The sequence below is a fragment of the Salvelinus fontinalis genome, chromosome 9 (genome assembly GCF_029448725.1).
Source record: "Salvelinus fontinalis isolate EN_2023a chromosome 9, ASM2944872v1, whole genome shotgun sequence".
NCBI classification, from domain to species: Eukaryota; Metazoa; Chordata; class Actinopteri; order Salmoniformes; family Salmonidae; genus Salvelinus; species Salvelinus fontinalis.
The window spans coordinates 51166488-51183760 of NC_074673.1; the positions used below are offsets into that span (position 1 = coordinate 51166488).

At 46.0% G+C, this 17273-nt stretch overlaps 1 protein-coding gene across 10 annotated transcripts in view; it reads right to left on the bottom strand.

Annotated features, from left to right (window-relative positions):
- Positions 1 to 17273, bottom strand: part of myo9ab (myosin IXAb) — a 222456-nt gene that overhangs the window by 160408 nt on the left and 44775 nt on the right. For 4 of the 10 annotated variants that reach the window (XM_055934807.1, XM_055934806.1, XM_055934804.1 and 1 more), the window contains exons 1-2: positions 14507 to 15396; positions 1596 to 2595 (exon numbers count right to left, since the gene is read on the bottom strand). In XM_055934807.1, coding sequence (XP_055790782.1) covers positions 1596 to 2595; positions 14507 to 14532 — 1026 coding nt within the window. In that variant the 5' untranslated portion in view covers positions 14533 to 15396. Of the gene's footprint in view, positions 1 to 1595; positions 2596 to 13976; positions 15397 to 17273 lie in introns of those variants that run through there. The other 6 variants (XM_055934812.1, XM_055934805.1, XM_055934811.1 and 3 more) reach the window with 4 other exon arrangements.

Consider the following 17273-nt stretch of genomic DNA (forward strand, 5'->3'; position numbering starts at 1 on the left):
GGGTCCACATGTGAAGCACATGGTGAGTGTGCACATTCTACCATGACCCCGCTGTGTGTGCAGCAGTCTTCTTGTGTCGTGACTTGTGGCAGACAAAATGGCCGCTGGAAAATAACAAACTCGACAAAGAGGCTCCTGTTGCAGCCAATCACTTTGAAACGAGCACTGAAAGGCAGTCACAAATCAGACTTGAGTCAAATTAGTGTGCCCTTTAGTAGTCCTTGGCTTTTTTTAATACATCAAAATCTAAATGCATAAATCGACTCCTAATCCCATCTGGATTAGGCCATGCTGCATTGAGGTTTTCTGAAGAGCTATAAAATGTCCAAGCACGGTTTCAAGGTCAATAACGTATATAAGCATCAGCTCATATGTTGCAATAGCAGATAAATATAGGTTCCGCATGTCGAGACATTCCAATCTCTATTTAAAACATGTCTATAATCCACAGTGACATGCTTTGTCTCATGCTTAAATACACATGGCTGCTAGTGAAATAACATATATACCGGGCTTTCATGTCGCACTTCCTCCCTGTAACCATGACCTATAATTCACAACACATAGTTCTGCATTTGTACTTCTGTATGCAGCACAGTGAGCACCCCCCACTTCCCTATGTCTTACTGTCAAGCAAGCTGCCAATCATTTGTCTCATTGACAGTTATGCTGGACAGCATATACTATACGACTTCTAAAATCTTAACTTGGGATGTGCTCACATTTCCAGATTTTCTTTCACCTAACCCCAGGATGTGGGTGCTTACATTACACAATGATTCTTTAGCTGATCCTGCCCTGCATTTGGTACGTCAGCTCAGGTCACAGTTGTAAACGAGAACTTGTTCTCAACTGGCCTACCTGGTTAAATAAAGGTGAAATAAAAAAATATATATAAATAGGTCACAGCTTCACCAATCTGTCTTCCATCACCTCGGCCCACATGGTGCGTGTTGTTGTTGCTTTCCTCTTCGCCATCATTGTTTTGGTCTTGCTGAGTGCTCATTGGCAGTAGTCCTTGCCCAATCGTGTCGTAGCACTGCTCATACTACAAGATGCACAACCAGCATTTCTGAAATGTCTTAAAATAAAAATAAAATAAATAAAAAAATATATTATTATTTTTTTTATTAAATCGGGACATCCGACAGGGGTCTGGAGAACTGAACAGCCATTATCGGTGTGTCCATGACCCACTCAAACTACGTGAGTCCCAACGTACTGAACCTAGCCCAAGTTCATAGGATTTCACCCCATCACGAAAATTCATCTGGGACGTCAAAAACATGTGTGGCGAAATCATTAAGTGTATACCGGGCATTAATTCATGTCTCAAGGAAGAGGGTATCACTACATGAGGCCAAGGATGGGATAAAGAAGGATGAGACAGTAAGACATGAGAATTTAGGCTAAAGTCGTGACCGCTAGTTTATCCTCACTTCATATGATATGTAGCCCCTCTACTTGTCTTTCTAGCACCACCCAGTCAGCAGCCAAAACCTCGATCACATTCACACTTGTGTACGTAGACTTGGAGCCTCTCCCACACATTATTAAAACCCCACAACCAGTCAACAAACCAATCAAGTCCTTACCTCTAACACAGGCCCCGCACCCAGGATGATCTGCTCCACCCCGCTGGCAAATCCCTTCTGGCTGAGGGCGGTCAGGTGATGAATCAGGAAGTTGGTGCTCTGGGTCTTCCCCGAGCCGCTCTCGCCGGATATGACGATGCACTGGTTCCTCCGTCGCTGCAGCATGGCGTGGTACGCCACGTCCGCCACCGCGTAGATGTGCGGCTCCAGCTTGCCCAGCGCATGGTTGTCGTACATTTTGACATACTTGGGGTTATAGATGGGTAGGAACTGGAAAGGGTTAATGACGATGAGGATGGAGCCTACGTAGGTGTAGATCTTCTCCTGACGGAAGCGTGCGCGCAGGCTCTCCAGCAAGGCGCGCTCCGTCAGCTCGGGGAGAGCGCACAGGTCGGAAGGGTGCTCGCCCCGTGCGGGCTGGGGCAGGAAACCCCGTTCCACCATGCGGCGGCGCTCCTCGGTCACAAGCAGCCACATCTGGAGACTCCCCCCATAATGGATGGAGCCGTCCAGGTTCTTCTCGCGGAGCAGGAAGCGGTAGTCCTCGCCACTGCCCAGGCCGCAGCGGTTCTCCAGGGCGTTGCGGGGCCACAGCATCATCCGCTGGACGGGGCAGTCGCTGGGGTTAAGTATCCACTCTTCCCCACCGAACTCCTTCACCTCGGCTAACACGTAGCATTTGGTGCCGTCCAGGCTCAGGCGCTCCAGCAGGCTCTCGATGGCCTCGGCAGCCGTGGTGCTCTTGCGGGCGCCTACGGGGCAGTAGATGGTTCCCTCGGCCAGGGCGCCCGGGTAGACGCGCAGGGTGAACTCCTGGTCCTCCAGGAGCCGCCGCATGCTGCCGCTAGCCGTGTTAGCCACCACATTGGCGTTAGCGTTGGTGCTAGCATAGCCGCAGCCGGCATCTTGAAGGCTCATACTGGAGCAGCAGGTCCCATCAGCGCTGGCTGCCTCTGCGAGTTCTTCTCTGGGCCCGGGGGACTGACTCAGGACATTCCAGCTGAGAAGAGAAGAAAAAAATATATAAATATATATAGGGAAGAAGAGAGAAAAGTTAGAGGCAGGATTGATACAGTATAGATGAACAACAGGAGGGGAGAGGTTACAGATAGTGCTTTTTGTGTGTCATTTTCAAAATAACTGGTGTCTTGTTCTAGAGAAAGTCACAAAACAGACAGCACAGCCAAGTAAAGGCAGATAAAAAAGAAACTCCAGACAGTACGAGCGTTACAAATTGCTAAACCACTGGGCCTGGTTTATTTGAGCCATGGACCGTGTGTGTGCTAATCCCAGTGTCCGTGTGCCAAGATTAACAGCTGCCAGCGTCCACACAGACGTGTCTCTAATGAGGACACAATGGCTTAATTCACCACTTCCCTGTTGGTACTGGAGTGCCCGAGTGCTCTCCACGGGCCACCATTCACCACAGAGAACACTGTACAAGTACAGAGACTAAGCTACGCTTAGCGACTAGCATGTCAAAAGAAAATATTCTAACTCCACAGCTAAGGCGACAGAGACCAACGTCAAAAACAATTGCTGACGTCGACGGTCATTTATGTATCCATTTAATTAACCAGGTGAGTCCTATCAAGACATCTCTCATCAACGGAGCCAACATTTAGGCAAAATACTATGCAAGACTTGTGGCGAATTGTTCCCTTAAATTAAATACTGAGAGATGAAGAATTTAGACTGAGGGCGTTGGTTTTGATCAGATTCACTTTATCTTCATCACATGGTTGATTAGCTGAGGGCATTTCCATGTAAAAGGATCCATGCGCGCCAACATGTGAAGTTTATAGGAGCATGTCGAATTAGGTGTCAAATGAAAGCGTACAGTCTATATGTTTTTTAAATGCAGGCATACATAAAATGTTCAACCATTTGCCATCCTAAAAATTAGGAACAAGCTAAAACTTTGATTTCGAGTCAAACAGATGGAAAAGGGGTTTTAGACAACATCTACCAGGAAAAAAAGTATTTTAAAAAAGTCTTAAAAGGTATTAGAAATACATCTAAAGCACAATAATGTTGAAGACCCCTACCAACTAATATCAACACTTATATTTAGTTCTGTAAGAAACATTGCCTTGTATATCCATTACCAAAACCCCACATATATTTTCTCTCCCTCACGAGGAGGGAGGATAATTCAAGTTCATAGAAGTAACAAGTAAAGGTAGAGCTAGCAATTAGGCACAGTATTTTTACTGAAATCAATTTTATTTATGAAGTGATTAAAACTCATAATTCGGATCCCTTGCCACGCTTGGCTTACGTCGACCCCGGAGCAAACTCAAATCATGCTGGAGCTAGCCAGCTGAGGAGTTCCATCACCATCCGGACCCGTTTCTTTTGTTGCTGCTGCAGATACGGAACCCCACCGGGCCTTCACGACTGACTGCCGACGTTATCTGCCCGAGGGATTTATCCAACCGGCAAATCCGTCCCGACGTTACCTGAACGCTCACCTGAGGCCCGCTAATCGTTAGCTGTCCTATCGGCTGCTATCTGAACAAAACCCCACTACACGGAACCTACCGACGGAAACGCACGAGGTATCTACAAACAGACCTCCATCCTATGCTGCTACCGATAGCCATATACCCGGCCAGCTGTCTGGATCGCCACGACCCCAACCAACCTCTACTCACTGGACCCTTACTGATCACTCGATTAAGCATGCCTCTCCTTAATGTAAATATGCCTTGTCCATTGCTGTTCTGGTTAGTGTTTATTGGCTTATTTCACTGTAGAGATTCTAGCCCTGCTCTCTATACCATATCCAACCTATCAGTTCCACCACCCACATATGCGATGACATCACCTGGTTTCAATGATGTTTCTAGAGACAAGATCTCTCTCATCATCACTCAATACCTAGGTTTACCTCCACTGTATTCACATCCTACCATACCTTTGTCTGTACATTATTCCTTTAAACTATTTTATCGCCCCCAGAAACTTCCTTTTACTCTCTGCTCTAGTAGCTCTAGGCGACCAATTCTCATAGCTTTTAGCCGTACCATTATCCTACTTCTCCTCTGTTCCTCTGGTGATGTAGAGGTGAATCCAGGCCCTGCAGTACCTGGCTCCACTCCTATTCCCCAGGCGCTCTCTTTTGATGACTTCTGTAACCGTAATAGCCTTGGCTTCATGCATGTTAACATTAGAAGCCTCCTCCCTAAGTTTGTTTTGTTCACTGCTTTAGCACACTCTACCAACCCGGATGTTTTAGCCGTGTCTGAATCCTGGCTTAGAAAGACCACCAAAAATTCAGACATTTTTATCCCCAATTACAATATTTTCAGACAAGATAGAACGGCCAAAGGGGGCGGTGTTGCAATCTACTGCAAAGACTGCCTGCAGAGTTCTGTTATACTATCCAGGTCTGTTCCCAAACAATTTGAACTTCTACTTTTAAAAATCCACCTCTCTAAAAACAAGTCTCTCACCGTTGCCGCCTGCTATAGACCACCCTCTGCCCCCAGCTGTGCTCTGGACACTATATGTGAACTGATTGCCCCCCATCTATCTTCAGAGCTCGTGCTGCTAGGCGACCTAAATTTGAACATGCTCAACACCCCAGCCACCCTACAATCTAAGCTTGATGCCCTCAATCTCACACAAATTATCAATGAACCTACCAGGTACCACCCCAATTCCGTAAACACGGGTACCCTCATAGATATCATCCTAACAAACCTGCCCTCCAAATACACCTCTGCTGTTTTCAACCAAGATCTCAGCGATCACTGCCTCATTGCCTGCATCCGTAATGGGTCAGCGGTCAAACGACCTCCACTCATCACTGTCAAACGCTCCCTGAAACACTTCAGCGAGCAGGCCTTCCTAATCGACCTGGCCGGGATATCCTGGAAGGATATTGATCTCATCCCGTCAGTAGAGGATGCCTGGTCATTTTTTAAAAATGCCTTCCTCACCATCTTGAATAAGCATGCCCCATTCAAGAAATTTAGAACCAGGAACAGATATAGCCCTTGGTTCTCTCCTGACCTGACTGCCCTTAACCATCAGAAAAACATCCTATGGCGTTCTGCATTAGCATCGAACAGCCCCCGTGATATGCAACTTTTCAGGGAAGCCAGAAACCAATATACACAGGCAGTTAGAACAGCCAAGGCTAGCTTTTTCAAGCAGAAATTTGCTTCCTGCAACACAAATTCAAAAAAGTTCTGGGACACCGTAAAGTCCATGGAGAATAAGAACACCTCCTCCCAGCTTCCAACCGCTCTGAAGATAGGAAACACTGTCACCACCGACAAATCCACTATAATTGAGAATTTCAATAAGCATTTTTCTACGGCTGGCCATGCTTTCCACCTGGCTACCCCTACCCCGGACAACAGCACTGCCCTCCCCTCTGCTACTCGCCCAAGCCTTCCCCATTTCTCTTTCTCCCAAATTCAGTCAGCTGATGTTCTTAATGAGCTGCAAAATCTGGACCCTTACAAATCAGCCGGGCTAGATAATCTGGACCCTTTCTTTCTAAAACTATCTGCTGAAATTGTTGCCACCCCTATTACTAGCCTCTTCAACCTCTCTTTCGTGTCGTCTGAGATCCCCAAAGATTGGAAAGCAGCTGCGGTTATCCCCCTCTTCAAAGGGGGGGACACCCTTGACCCTAACTGCTACAGACCTATATCTATCCTACCCTGCCTTTCTAAGGTCTTCGAAAGCCAAGTCAACAAACAGATTACCGACCATTTCGAATCACACCACACCTTCTCCGCTATGCAATCTGGTTTCAGAGCTGGTCATGGGTGCACCTCAGCCACGCTCAAGGTCATAAACGATATCGTAACCGCCATCGATAGGAAACAATACTGTGCAGCCGTATTCATTGACCTGGCCAAGGCTTTTGACTCTGTCAATCACCACATCCTCATTGGCAGACTCGACAGCCTTGGTTTCTCTAATGATTGCCTCGCCTGGTTCACCAACTACTTCTCTGATAGAGTTCAGTGTGTCAAATCAGAGGGTCTGTTGTCCGGGCCTCTGGCAGTCTCTATGGGGGTGCCACAGGGTTCAATTCTTGGACCGACTCTCTTCTCTGTTTACATCAATGATGTCGCTCTTGCTGCTGGTGATTCTCTGATCCACCTCTACGCAGACGACACTATTCTGTATACTTCTGGCCCTTCTTTTGACACTGTGTTAACAACCCTCCAGGCGAGCTTCAATGCCATACAACTCTCCTTCCGTGGCCTCCAACTGCTCTTAAATACAAGTAAAACCAAATGCATGCTCTTTAACCGATCGCTGCCTGCTCCTGCCCGCCTGTCCAACATCACTACTTTGGACGGCTCTGACTTAGAATATGTGGACAACTACAAATACCTAGGTGTCTGGTTAGACTGTAAACTCTCCTTCCAGACCCACATCAAACATCTCCAATCCAAAGTCAAATCTAGAATTGTCTTCCTATTCCGCAACAAAGCATCCTTTACTCATGCTGCCAAACATACCCTTGTAAAACTGACCATCCTACCAATCCTCGACTTCGGTGATGTCATTTACAAAATAGCCTCCAAAACCCTACTCAATAAATTGGATGCAGTCTATCACAGTGCCATCCGTTTTGTCACCAAAGCCCCATATACTACCCACCACTGCGACCTGTACACTCTCGTTGGCTGGCCCTCGCTTCATACTCGTCGCCAAACCCACTGGTTCCAGGTCATCTACAAGACCCTGCTAGGTAAAGTCCCCCCTTATCTCAGCTCGCTGGTCACCATAGCAGCACCTACCTGTAGCACGCGCTCCAGCAGGTATATCTCTCTAGTCACCCCCAAAATCAATTCTTCCTTTGGACGCCTCTCCTTCCAGTTCTCTGCTGCCAATGACTGGAACGAACTACAAAAATCTCTGAAACTGGAAACACCTATCTCCCTCACTAGCTTTAAGCACCAGCTGTCAGAGCAGCTTATAGATTACTGCACCTGTACATAACCCATCTACAATTTAGCCCAAACAACTACCTCTTTACCTACTGTATTTATTAATTAATTTATTTTGCTCCTTTGCACCCCATTATTTCTGTCTCTACTTTGCACTTTCTTCCAATGCAAACCAACCATTCCAGTGTTTTTTTAGTTTTTATTTTACTTGCTCTGTTGTACTCACTTCGCCTCCATGGCCTTTTTATATTTTATTTATTTATACATATATCTGTTTGCCTTCACCTCCCTTATCTCACCTCACTTGCTCACATTGTATATAGACTTATTTTTTTTCCACTGTATTATTGACTATATGTTTGTTTTTACTCCATGTGTAACTATGTGTTGTTGTATGTGTCGAACTGCTTTGCTTTATCTTGGCCAGGTCGCAATTGTAAATGAGAACGTGTTCTCAATTTGCCTACCTGGTTAAATAAAGGTTAAATAAATAAAAAAATTAAAAAATAAATTAAAAAAAACAAGAAATCGAAAGGACAGGCATCGGACTATCAGAACAAACTCAAAGGTTAATGGTTTCACAACATTAGGCCTCAAAGCAACAACTACTAAGCAGTACAGTGTGTTTCCAGGAACTACCATTTCTATTTACAGGTGTAGGTTTTCATTCAGCTTAGAGAAATGAGCGTGACATTTGTACATGGAAATAACCTCAGGGGAGAGAGATCTGATCGGCTTTTCTTTACTTTCGAGCCTCAAAAGTAGAGTGGATGTCATAACTACTAAGCCCCTCTCCACATTAGCTCATCTCTTTCTACAGTATGTATTCTCTCGCAGCCTCTTGTCTCGCTTCATTTTAGCCTCCCCTTCCCCCTCTTTTCTCGCTCTGCAATTGCCTTGTTTGCTCCTGCAGTTGGCAGCAGGCCAGCTGCTCTCTCAGGTGCCTGTCCGTCTGACTGTCTGTCCTTCTCATCTGAGCTGTGCTGCTGTGTCTCCATTGTCTGGAGTGATCTGCGTCTGCAGCATCACGGGTCGCCTCTCTTATCACACAGACAGGAGGAGCGAGCGAAAGTGAGCGGGAGATTAACAGAGACAACATGAGAGAGGGAGATATACAGGGAGGAGGGTAGAATGAGTGAGTTACAGAGGAGAGAAATGGAAAGTGATAGAGTAATAGAGAGAGAGAGACATGACAGGGATGCAGAATTGGCGAGGACACTAGAACAGTCTGCAGCACCCGGCCTCACCCTACTAGAATCTGAAGTCTAGTGTCTACTGTCTGCTGATGATCTGGTGCTTCTGTCACCAAACAAGCAGGACCTACAAGGAGCACCTACATCTTCTGCACAGATTCTGCCAGACCTGGGCCCTGACAGTAAATCTCAGTAAAACCAAAATTATGGTGTTCCAAAAAAGGTCCACAAATGCTGCTGCCCTAAAGCACACAAAAAAACGATACATACCTTGGCCTAAACATCAGCGCCACAGGTAACTTTCACAAAGATGTGAACGATCTGAGAGGCAAGGCAAGAAGGGCATCCTATGCCATCAAAAGGAACATCAAATTTGACATACCAATTCGGATCTGGCTAAAAATACTTGAATTAGTTATAGAACCCATTGCCCTTTATGGTTGTGAGGTCTGGGGTCCGCTCACCAACCAAGAATTCACAAGAAAATGGGACAAACACCAAATTGAGACTCTGCATGCAGAATTCTGCAAAAATATCCTCTGTGTACAACGTAAAACACCAAATAATGCATTCAGAGCAGAATTAGACAGATACCCGCTAATTAACAAAATCCAGAAAAGAGACGTTAAATTCTACAACCACCTAAAAGGAAGTGATTCCCAAACCTTACATAACAAAGCCATCACCTACAGAGAGATGCACCTGGAGAAGAGTCCCCTAAGCAAGCTGGTCCTGGGGCTCTGTTCACAAACACAAACAGACCCCACAGAGCCTCAGGACACCAACACAATTAGACCCAACCAAATCATGAGAAAACAAAAATAATTACTTGACACATTGGAAAGAATTCACAAAAAAACAGAGCAAACTAGAATGTTATTTGGCCCTAAACAGAGAGTACACAGTGGCAGAATACCTGACCAATGTGTCTGACTCAAATTTAAGGAAAGCTTTGACTATGTACAGACTCAGTGAGCATAGCCTTGCTATTGAGAAAGGCCAATGTAGGCAGACCTGGCTCTCAAGAGAAGACAGGCTTTGTGAACACAGCCGACAGAATGAGGTGGAAACCGAGCTGCACTTCCTAACCTCTTGCCAAATGTATGACCATAGAGACACATATTTCCCTCAGATTACACAGATCCACAAAGAATTAGAAAACAAACCCAATTTTGATAAACTCCCATATCTACTGGGTGAAATATGACTTGTTGCCACAAGAAAAGGGCAACCAGTGAAGAACAAACACCACTGTAAATACAACCCATATTTATGTTTATTTATTTTACTTTTTGCACTTGAACCATTTGTACATCGTTACAACATTGTATATATACATATATGACATTTGAAATGTCTTTATTCTTTTGGAACTTCTGTGAGTGTAATGTGTACTGTTAATTTTTATTGTTTATTTCACTTCTGTTTATGATCTACTTCACTTGCTTTGGAAATGTTAACATGTGTTTCCCATGCCAATAAAGCCCCGAGAATTGAATTGAAAGAGAATGAGGAGATGTAAAGAAGACCACTTCAGCACAGCATCATAAAAACATAGTCTGTCTGCTTGCCTCAGGGGCCTGTTGCACGCTGCAGTCTCCCGAGAGAGACAACAAGGAGTAAGAGAGGCCCTCTAGAGAGAGACAACAAGGAGAAAGAGAGGCCCTCTAGAGAGACCCACTGACATCCTGCTGATGAGCAGAGTACCCGCCATTCTGTTTGTTCATTAAAAAAAAATTCTGGTTTGCCTTCGCTCGGCGCTCCTCAAGCTACGTCACGACGTCCATCTATTGTGCAGTAACATGGGAGGCCCTGTCAAGAGCCTCCATCAACCCTGCTCAGTGAGTCATTACTGGGGCTAAGTGAGTCGTGACTGTTGCCAACACGTCCAGTTGTCTCGGAGCTAATAGGAGAACCCCACATTGGGGATAGAGATTTGTCAATGAGGATGGATGACAGGGAATAGTAAAAGGGGGAGAGCGAGCGAGCATGCAGCTGGTTACTGATAAACAACTGGGGTATACCACTCATATCTCTGTCCTCGTCTAAGCATATTATTTTCATTGTTCAGGCATACGTCACAAATACTCAGAAGTTATTTCATTTTTTTCACCCCCTTTTCATGGTATCCAATTGGTAGTTACAGTCCTGTCTCATTGCTGCGTCTCCCGTACGGACTCGGGAGAGGCGAAGGTCTCCGGAACACAATCAAGCCGCACTGCTTCTTGACACAATGCCCTCAACCTGGAAGCCAGCCGCACGGAGGAAGGAAACACCGCACACCTGACCTGGTGTCAGCGTGCACTGTGCCCGGCCCGCCTCAGGAGTCGCTAGTGCGCGATGGGACAAGGACATCCCTGCCAACCAAACCCTTCCCTAACGACTCTGGGCCAATCGCCCCATTGGTCTCCCGGTCGCGGCCGGCTACGACAGAGCCTGGACTCGAACCCAGAATCTCTAGTGGCACAGCTAGCATAGACCACTGCTCCACTCTGAAGTTGTAAATGCTAGCTTGGATGAGTAGTGTAGTTAGGTGAGCATATAGCCTCATGCAAAATGTGATGAAATTGTGCTGTAACAAAAAAGCCCAAGCCTGAGCCTGAAAAGACAAGGGGTCTCAGAGGGGAAAAGAAAAAAAATACCCATGCCAAGTTAAATCCTGCAGCAAATAAACATTTTTTTTAAATTAAAAAGGAGAAAAATCTGTCAATTGAGCCACACTCCTAAACGTGGCACCTGGGTGCACTGAAATGAGATGACACTGACCCCAGCCAACCATAGCAACCTAGCTGCCCACCCTCAGGGAAACAGAAAATCACGGGACTCCATATATGACAGTAAACCACACCACTCTAGCCTGGAGACTGGAGAGAGGTTGGCCTGACCTTTCCTGCCTACAGGAGCCATAGCATGGGCAGATAGAGAGACAGTCATTCCGACGCTGGGGAGTGAACAGACCCGGATACGATAAGACTGGGAGGCTGGTGGGCCTTGATAAAACAGGCAGTAGTCAGCAGAGCCAACAGAAAGACGTCTGGGCAGTAGGCAGGGTCGCGGTTGATGGATGGACCGAAAGGTCAGAAGTCAGGGTAAGGAGCCAAAGGGGCATACCAGCTCAGGCCCCGACAGGCTCCCAATGCAGATAACACGGTTGATAGCACCTAGCTCACCACTGCTTGGGATTTACTCCATTTACTGTCAGGCACCTCTGTGGCCAGCTCTGTGCAGTGGAGGTGAGGTCACTCCAGCCTGGAGTGCTGGTGCTGGACAGGTGGTGGTCCAACCCAAGCCTGAGGGACAGCGAAAGCTGCGCGGTGACAAAGACCTTGTCAAGGAGATTGAAGCTTCCACCCCCAAGCCACAAGACTAAATAGTTACCCAATAGCTATATGCTCTCACTCTTTTTGCACTAACTCTTGACTCATCACATAAATGTGCTGTTACTGTTTATTATCTATCCTGTTGCCTAGTCACTTTACCCCTACCTATATGTACATATCTACCTCAATTATCTCGTACCACTGCACATGGACTATGTACCAGTACCCCGTGTATTAGCCACGTTATCATTACTCATTGTGTATTTATTCCTTGTGTAATTATTACTCTATTTTTTTTTCTCTCTGCATTGTTGGAAAGGGCCCTAAGTAAGCATGTCACTGTTAGTCTACACCTGTTGTTTACCAAGCATGTGACAAATAACATTCGATTTGATCCAGAGCACAGCGCTCGCAGTTCCTACAGAGCTCGAGTCGATTACAATGACCTCACTGCTAACCAATACAGGTAGGGGAGGAAGAGAACGAGGGGGATACGTGTTTGTTTTGTCTTGTTTTGTCACAGTTCAGGCAACGTAGCTGACAGTGTGGGGTAGATAACATAGAGATAACGTTGAGCCGAAGCCCTTATGTGGATGGGGGATCCCCATTGATGTGGCTGTAGGCATGAGGGCCATAAAGCGAGAGACATAAAGAAAGCTCTTAATGAAAAAAGGAGCCCATTATCTGACAACAGACAGGGTCAGTTCACCACTAGGTCACCGGGGGTTCTTAGCTGTTGCTCAGGTCCTGCTTTCACAGGGAACATTGTGTGTGTGTGTGTGTGTGTGTGTGTGTGTGTGTGTGTGTGTGTGTGTGTGTGTGTGTGTGTGTGTGTGTGTGTGTGTGTGTGTGTAACAGACCGACAGAAAAGAGACAGACCGACAGAAAGAGAAAAAGAGACAGGAATCCCCAACCACACGAGGCTGTTACCAGAATGTCTGGCCAAAGAAAAATCCCAGATTTCAACTAACCACCAACTGAAATTCAGTCATCCTGCACTTCAGTCTCTCCTTCAGTAACATCAGCAAACAGCCTGTTCAGTTTGTGTTCTCACCCATACAACTTCTGCATTCCACAGCCTCACACATCGCACTACTTTTGCGCTTAGTGAAATACAGTAAAAGGTTGACATTTACATTTCCTTATTGAAATGTTTGATCAAAATCCCTGACCACAGAAGATCCCTTACTCACTCACACACACACACACACACACTTCAATAATCTTCATACACTTTCACGCACTCCTAAAAATAAAACGTGGTTTCTGATAACATGCAGTCTTCTGACATTGCCGAACAGATATCCTGTACTGTATTCTTCATCTAGTCTACTTGACACCAAAATGATGGATTTCCAACCCAAACCTTTTCAACTCTCCTTTCAAACCCATTTTCAAAACGGGTTGGAACCAAAATGATTTTCAAATCGTTTTGTTCCGAACAAAACCATCGTTTTTTTCATTCCACTATTCCGATCAGCAAAATAAAGTTCGGAACCGGTTCGAACCCTCAAGAGAGTAACGTTTTATATTGTTCCTTTCTGTTCCTTTTTAAACCTCTGAAATCATTACTTTTTGTACATTTAGCTCAACGTTAAATTACTTCACCAATTAGTGTGGATCGAGAAGTTTGCTATGGAGCGGGCAAGCTATAGTTGTTAACATGCATTGGACAGACAAGTGTAGGGCACGAGATGCGACTGGAATTTTGCGAGAGAGAGTGAAGGAAGCTTGGCTTGAAGTGCTGGGCATCCTGTGATGACATGCATTATCTGAATTAGGCCCACAGAATTATACCTACGGAGGAGCAGCTTCTAAGAAGGAACTTTGAATGTCTCAACTTCCGAGACTTGGCTTAATATTGGACCAGAGCTTGTTAGCTAGCTAGCTAACAAGCGCGTGTGTGCAGAGCGACACTAGAATGAAAATAAAAACACGTCTTACCTTTTTTGTAGTTAATAAATCCAATGTGAAACGTGACAACTATAGTATCCTTAACTAGCATTGAAAAAGTTAATCCATTCTTCTCTAAATAAAAATCACTCTCCCTAATTTCACGCACGCACAGGCAAAGAGTTTAGCTGGCAGGCAGACTGTCATAAGTGACAGAGTGAAGGCTTTGCATAGGCGCATTGTTGCATTTTTTTGTGGGTCCCCAAAAATATATCCCAGAACCCAAAATAACGTTATTAACTGCATGCCATGCCTTCAAAATAACGATTCTGTTCCGGAACACTATAGATCACTTTCTTTCCCGGTTCTCATTCTGTTCCTCGAAAAATGATGTTATTTTCCAGTTTTGTTCCCTGAACTGGTTCCAACCCCGGTTTTCAAAGAAGAACAAAGTCCTATAGCCCTTGCAAACTGCTACACTTGTCCCTTGAGTGAGGTCCTACAGTACTTATCAAGAAAAATCATCAAAATGATTTGGCCTTGTGATAGGCAGCAATAGACAAAGTTCCAGCTCCACTTACCCTTTGACCTGCAGGGTAACAGGCATGAGCCAACGAGAGGAACGTGAACCCTGCAGTTACAATCAACCACACAGCTCAACAAGACAAATCCTGCCGGAGTTCCACAGAAAATCGTCTCAGAGAGCAGTCTGACGTTGGTTGGGAATGAGAACGTTCTAGAATACAGCAGTGATGATATTAGCCTCAGACATTTTCGGGAGTGTGTTGGGAGTTTACGGGAAGATGAAGTTCTGTTGTGCAGTTTACGGAGGTCTTTAAAGACTTAGGCTTTCAGGGAATGTCGGATGAGGATGTGAGCAGGAGAGAATTCCTGAATCCATCAGACTAGCACGGTTCACAGGAACTATTGCACACACACATCTTCCAGGAATTCCGTGCGTGAGGAAAGAGTCATTCAGAGTAGGAGAGTGTGTGTTTGAAGTATGTCTGTGCATGTAGCCAATCTTTCTCAGTTCAGAAGGTCTGTAGTGACTCGAGATCCACAGAGGATGGTCAATGAAGGGACCTTGCATTGAATCTTGAAGAAACACTCCTGACGCGGCTCTCGACCAAGGAACTCGGACAACAACTGCAATTTTAGCATGCGAGACGTCAACATCCTTAACCAACTCCAGTCCAATGTAGAATGACAAAAATCCAGAAACACAGATTGTGTACAAATGAGAGATTGCTTCAAATAAAATAAAAAAGAGATCCTCACTGGTCAAAATCAGACCGCCATGAGGACATACTCATCTGCAAAGCAGACACACAGCCTTTTCCCTCACGTCCCTCCTTCACTGCTGCACTCCCTTTCTCTCCCTCTTTCCTTCTCTCTCTACCTCAGCCCTCTGTCCAGGGAATGACAGGGAAGTGAGCATTTGTGTGTGGGGTTTGGCAGCAGAGCTGGAGGGAAAGGGGGAGGAGAGGAGAGGGGGAGGGGATGAGAGGGAGATCTGTTGTTTCCTGAAATCTGATCGCAGCCAGAGAGAGAGAGCGAGGGAGAAAGTGTGGTGTGACTACGAGGAAAGTGAGAGAGAGGGGGGGGGGGGGGGGGGGACATGGAGGAGAGATGTTATCAAAGACTGAGGGTGGGTAAGACAGGGGGAACGACGGAAATTGTGTGGCACGTGTGTGTGTGGCTGTCTGCTTGTGCTCTTGCTAGAGCAAAGAAATGTGCACACGTTCGTGTGCGTGTCTGCACACACACACACTGAGCCCCAGCCCAGCCGGTCGATAGATCTGGGGAGTGAGTGTGTGACAAAGACATGGTGCAGAGCAACAGAGCAGCCTCCCTTCTGTGCTGCTACAGTACCACACTCCCCAGGGGATATGACATCACCCTGGCCTAGTCTGGCCTCAGCCCTGGCTGTGCGGCTCACTGGCTGACACAGCTCCACTCCACAGCATGATCCACCTCCACCCAAACAAACACTCCCTCTCAACCACAAGACCCACACCACCACGCCTTAAAGATGAAATCCTTAATGGTGAAACTGCCACGTCTGTTTCGGATATGACAACGACAACAAAAAGTTACTGCAAACAGCGAACACAGATTTTTTCCCCTTCTTGACATCATTGCCCGCGTGATAGAACAGCAGAATAGGTACTGCGATTGTTTTTAATCCACTGCTCGACACACCTCACCTCTGTTTCGTCCACAAAACAAAAACGTCGACAAAATTGTGCTGTGGCGGACAGTGGCGCTGTTTCCCCTTATGAAAAGCCCACTGTGATGTATTGTATGGATTTAAGCCCCCCCCCCCCTCCTCATCCCCCCAGTAGACTACGCCCTTGTATCTAAGGCCCAACACCGAAGCGCTCTTTCCTTCTCTGACCTCCATCCCTCCACTCTCACTCTCATAGCAAACCGCAAGCCCATCTCGTTCTCCATCTCTAGTCTTGGTTCTCTTTTCTTGTCCCGTCAACCCTTAGCTTTGTTTACTCTTCAGTCTAGTCCCCCCCCCTACTTATAGTGGCGGAGAGAATACAGTAACTCCCAACATGGGTCATGTATACAATTAGTTTAAATAGATTCGTTTAAACAGACAGTGTGGCTCTCTGACAACCATAGCCAGAGGAAAAGTGAAATGACGGTAATGATTAAGGGTCGTTTCGTTTGATTTCCATCACTTTGTGACCACACCCCTTTTGATTTGAACAAAACATTGTGTACATATTTGCCCATGGTATAAGTGGTCAGAAAGTCACTTCTTGGAGCTGAATGCCAAGAATATTTAGGAGATAGCGGTGCTCCAAGTTGACCCATTTTTTATGTCCCCACCCTATTATAAAGACATACACTACATGGCCAAAAGGATGTGGACACCCCATCACTTTTGAATGAGATGTTTGACGAGCATGTAGCACTACATGATTAAAAGTATGTGGACACCTGTTCATCGAACATCTCATTCTAAAATCATGGGCGTTAATATGGAGTTTGTCCCCCCTTTGACAAACAGCCTCCACTCTTCTGGGAAGGCATTCCACTAGATGTTGGAACATTGCTGCAGGGACTTGCTTCCATTCAGCCACTAGAGCATTAGTGAGGTCGGGCACTGATGTTGGACGATTAGGCATGGCTCGCAGTCGGTGTTCTAATTCATCAAATGTGTTCGATGGGGTTGAGGTCAGGGATCTGTGCGGGCCAGCTCAACAAACCATTTCTGTATGGACCTCGCTTTGTGCATGGGGGCATTGTCATACTGAAACAGGAAAGGGCCTTCCCCAAACAGTTGCCACAAAGCTGGAAGCACAGAATCATAGAGAATGTCATTGTATG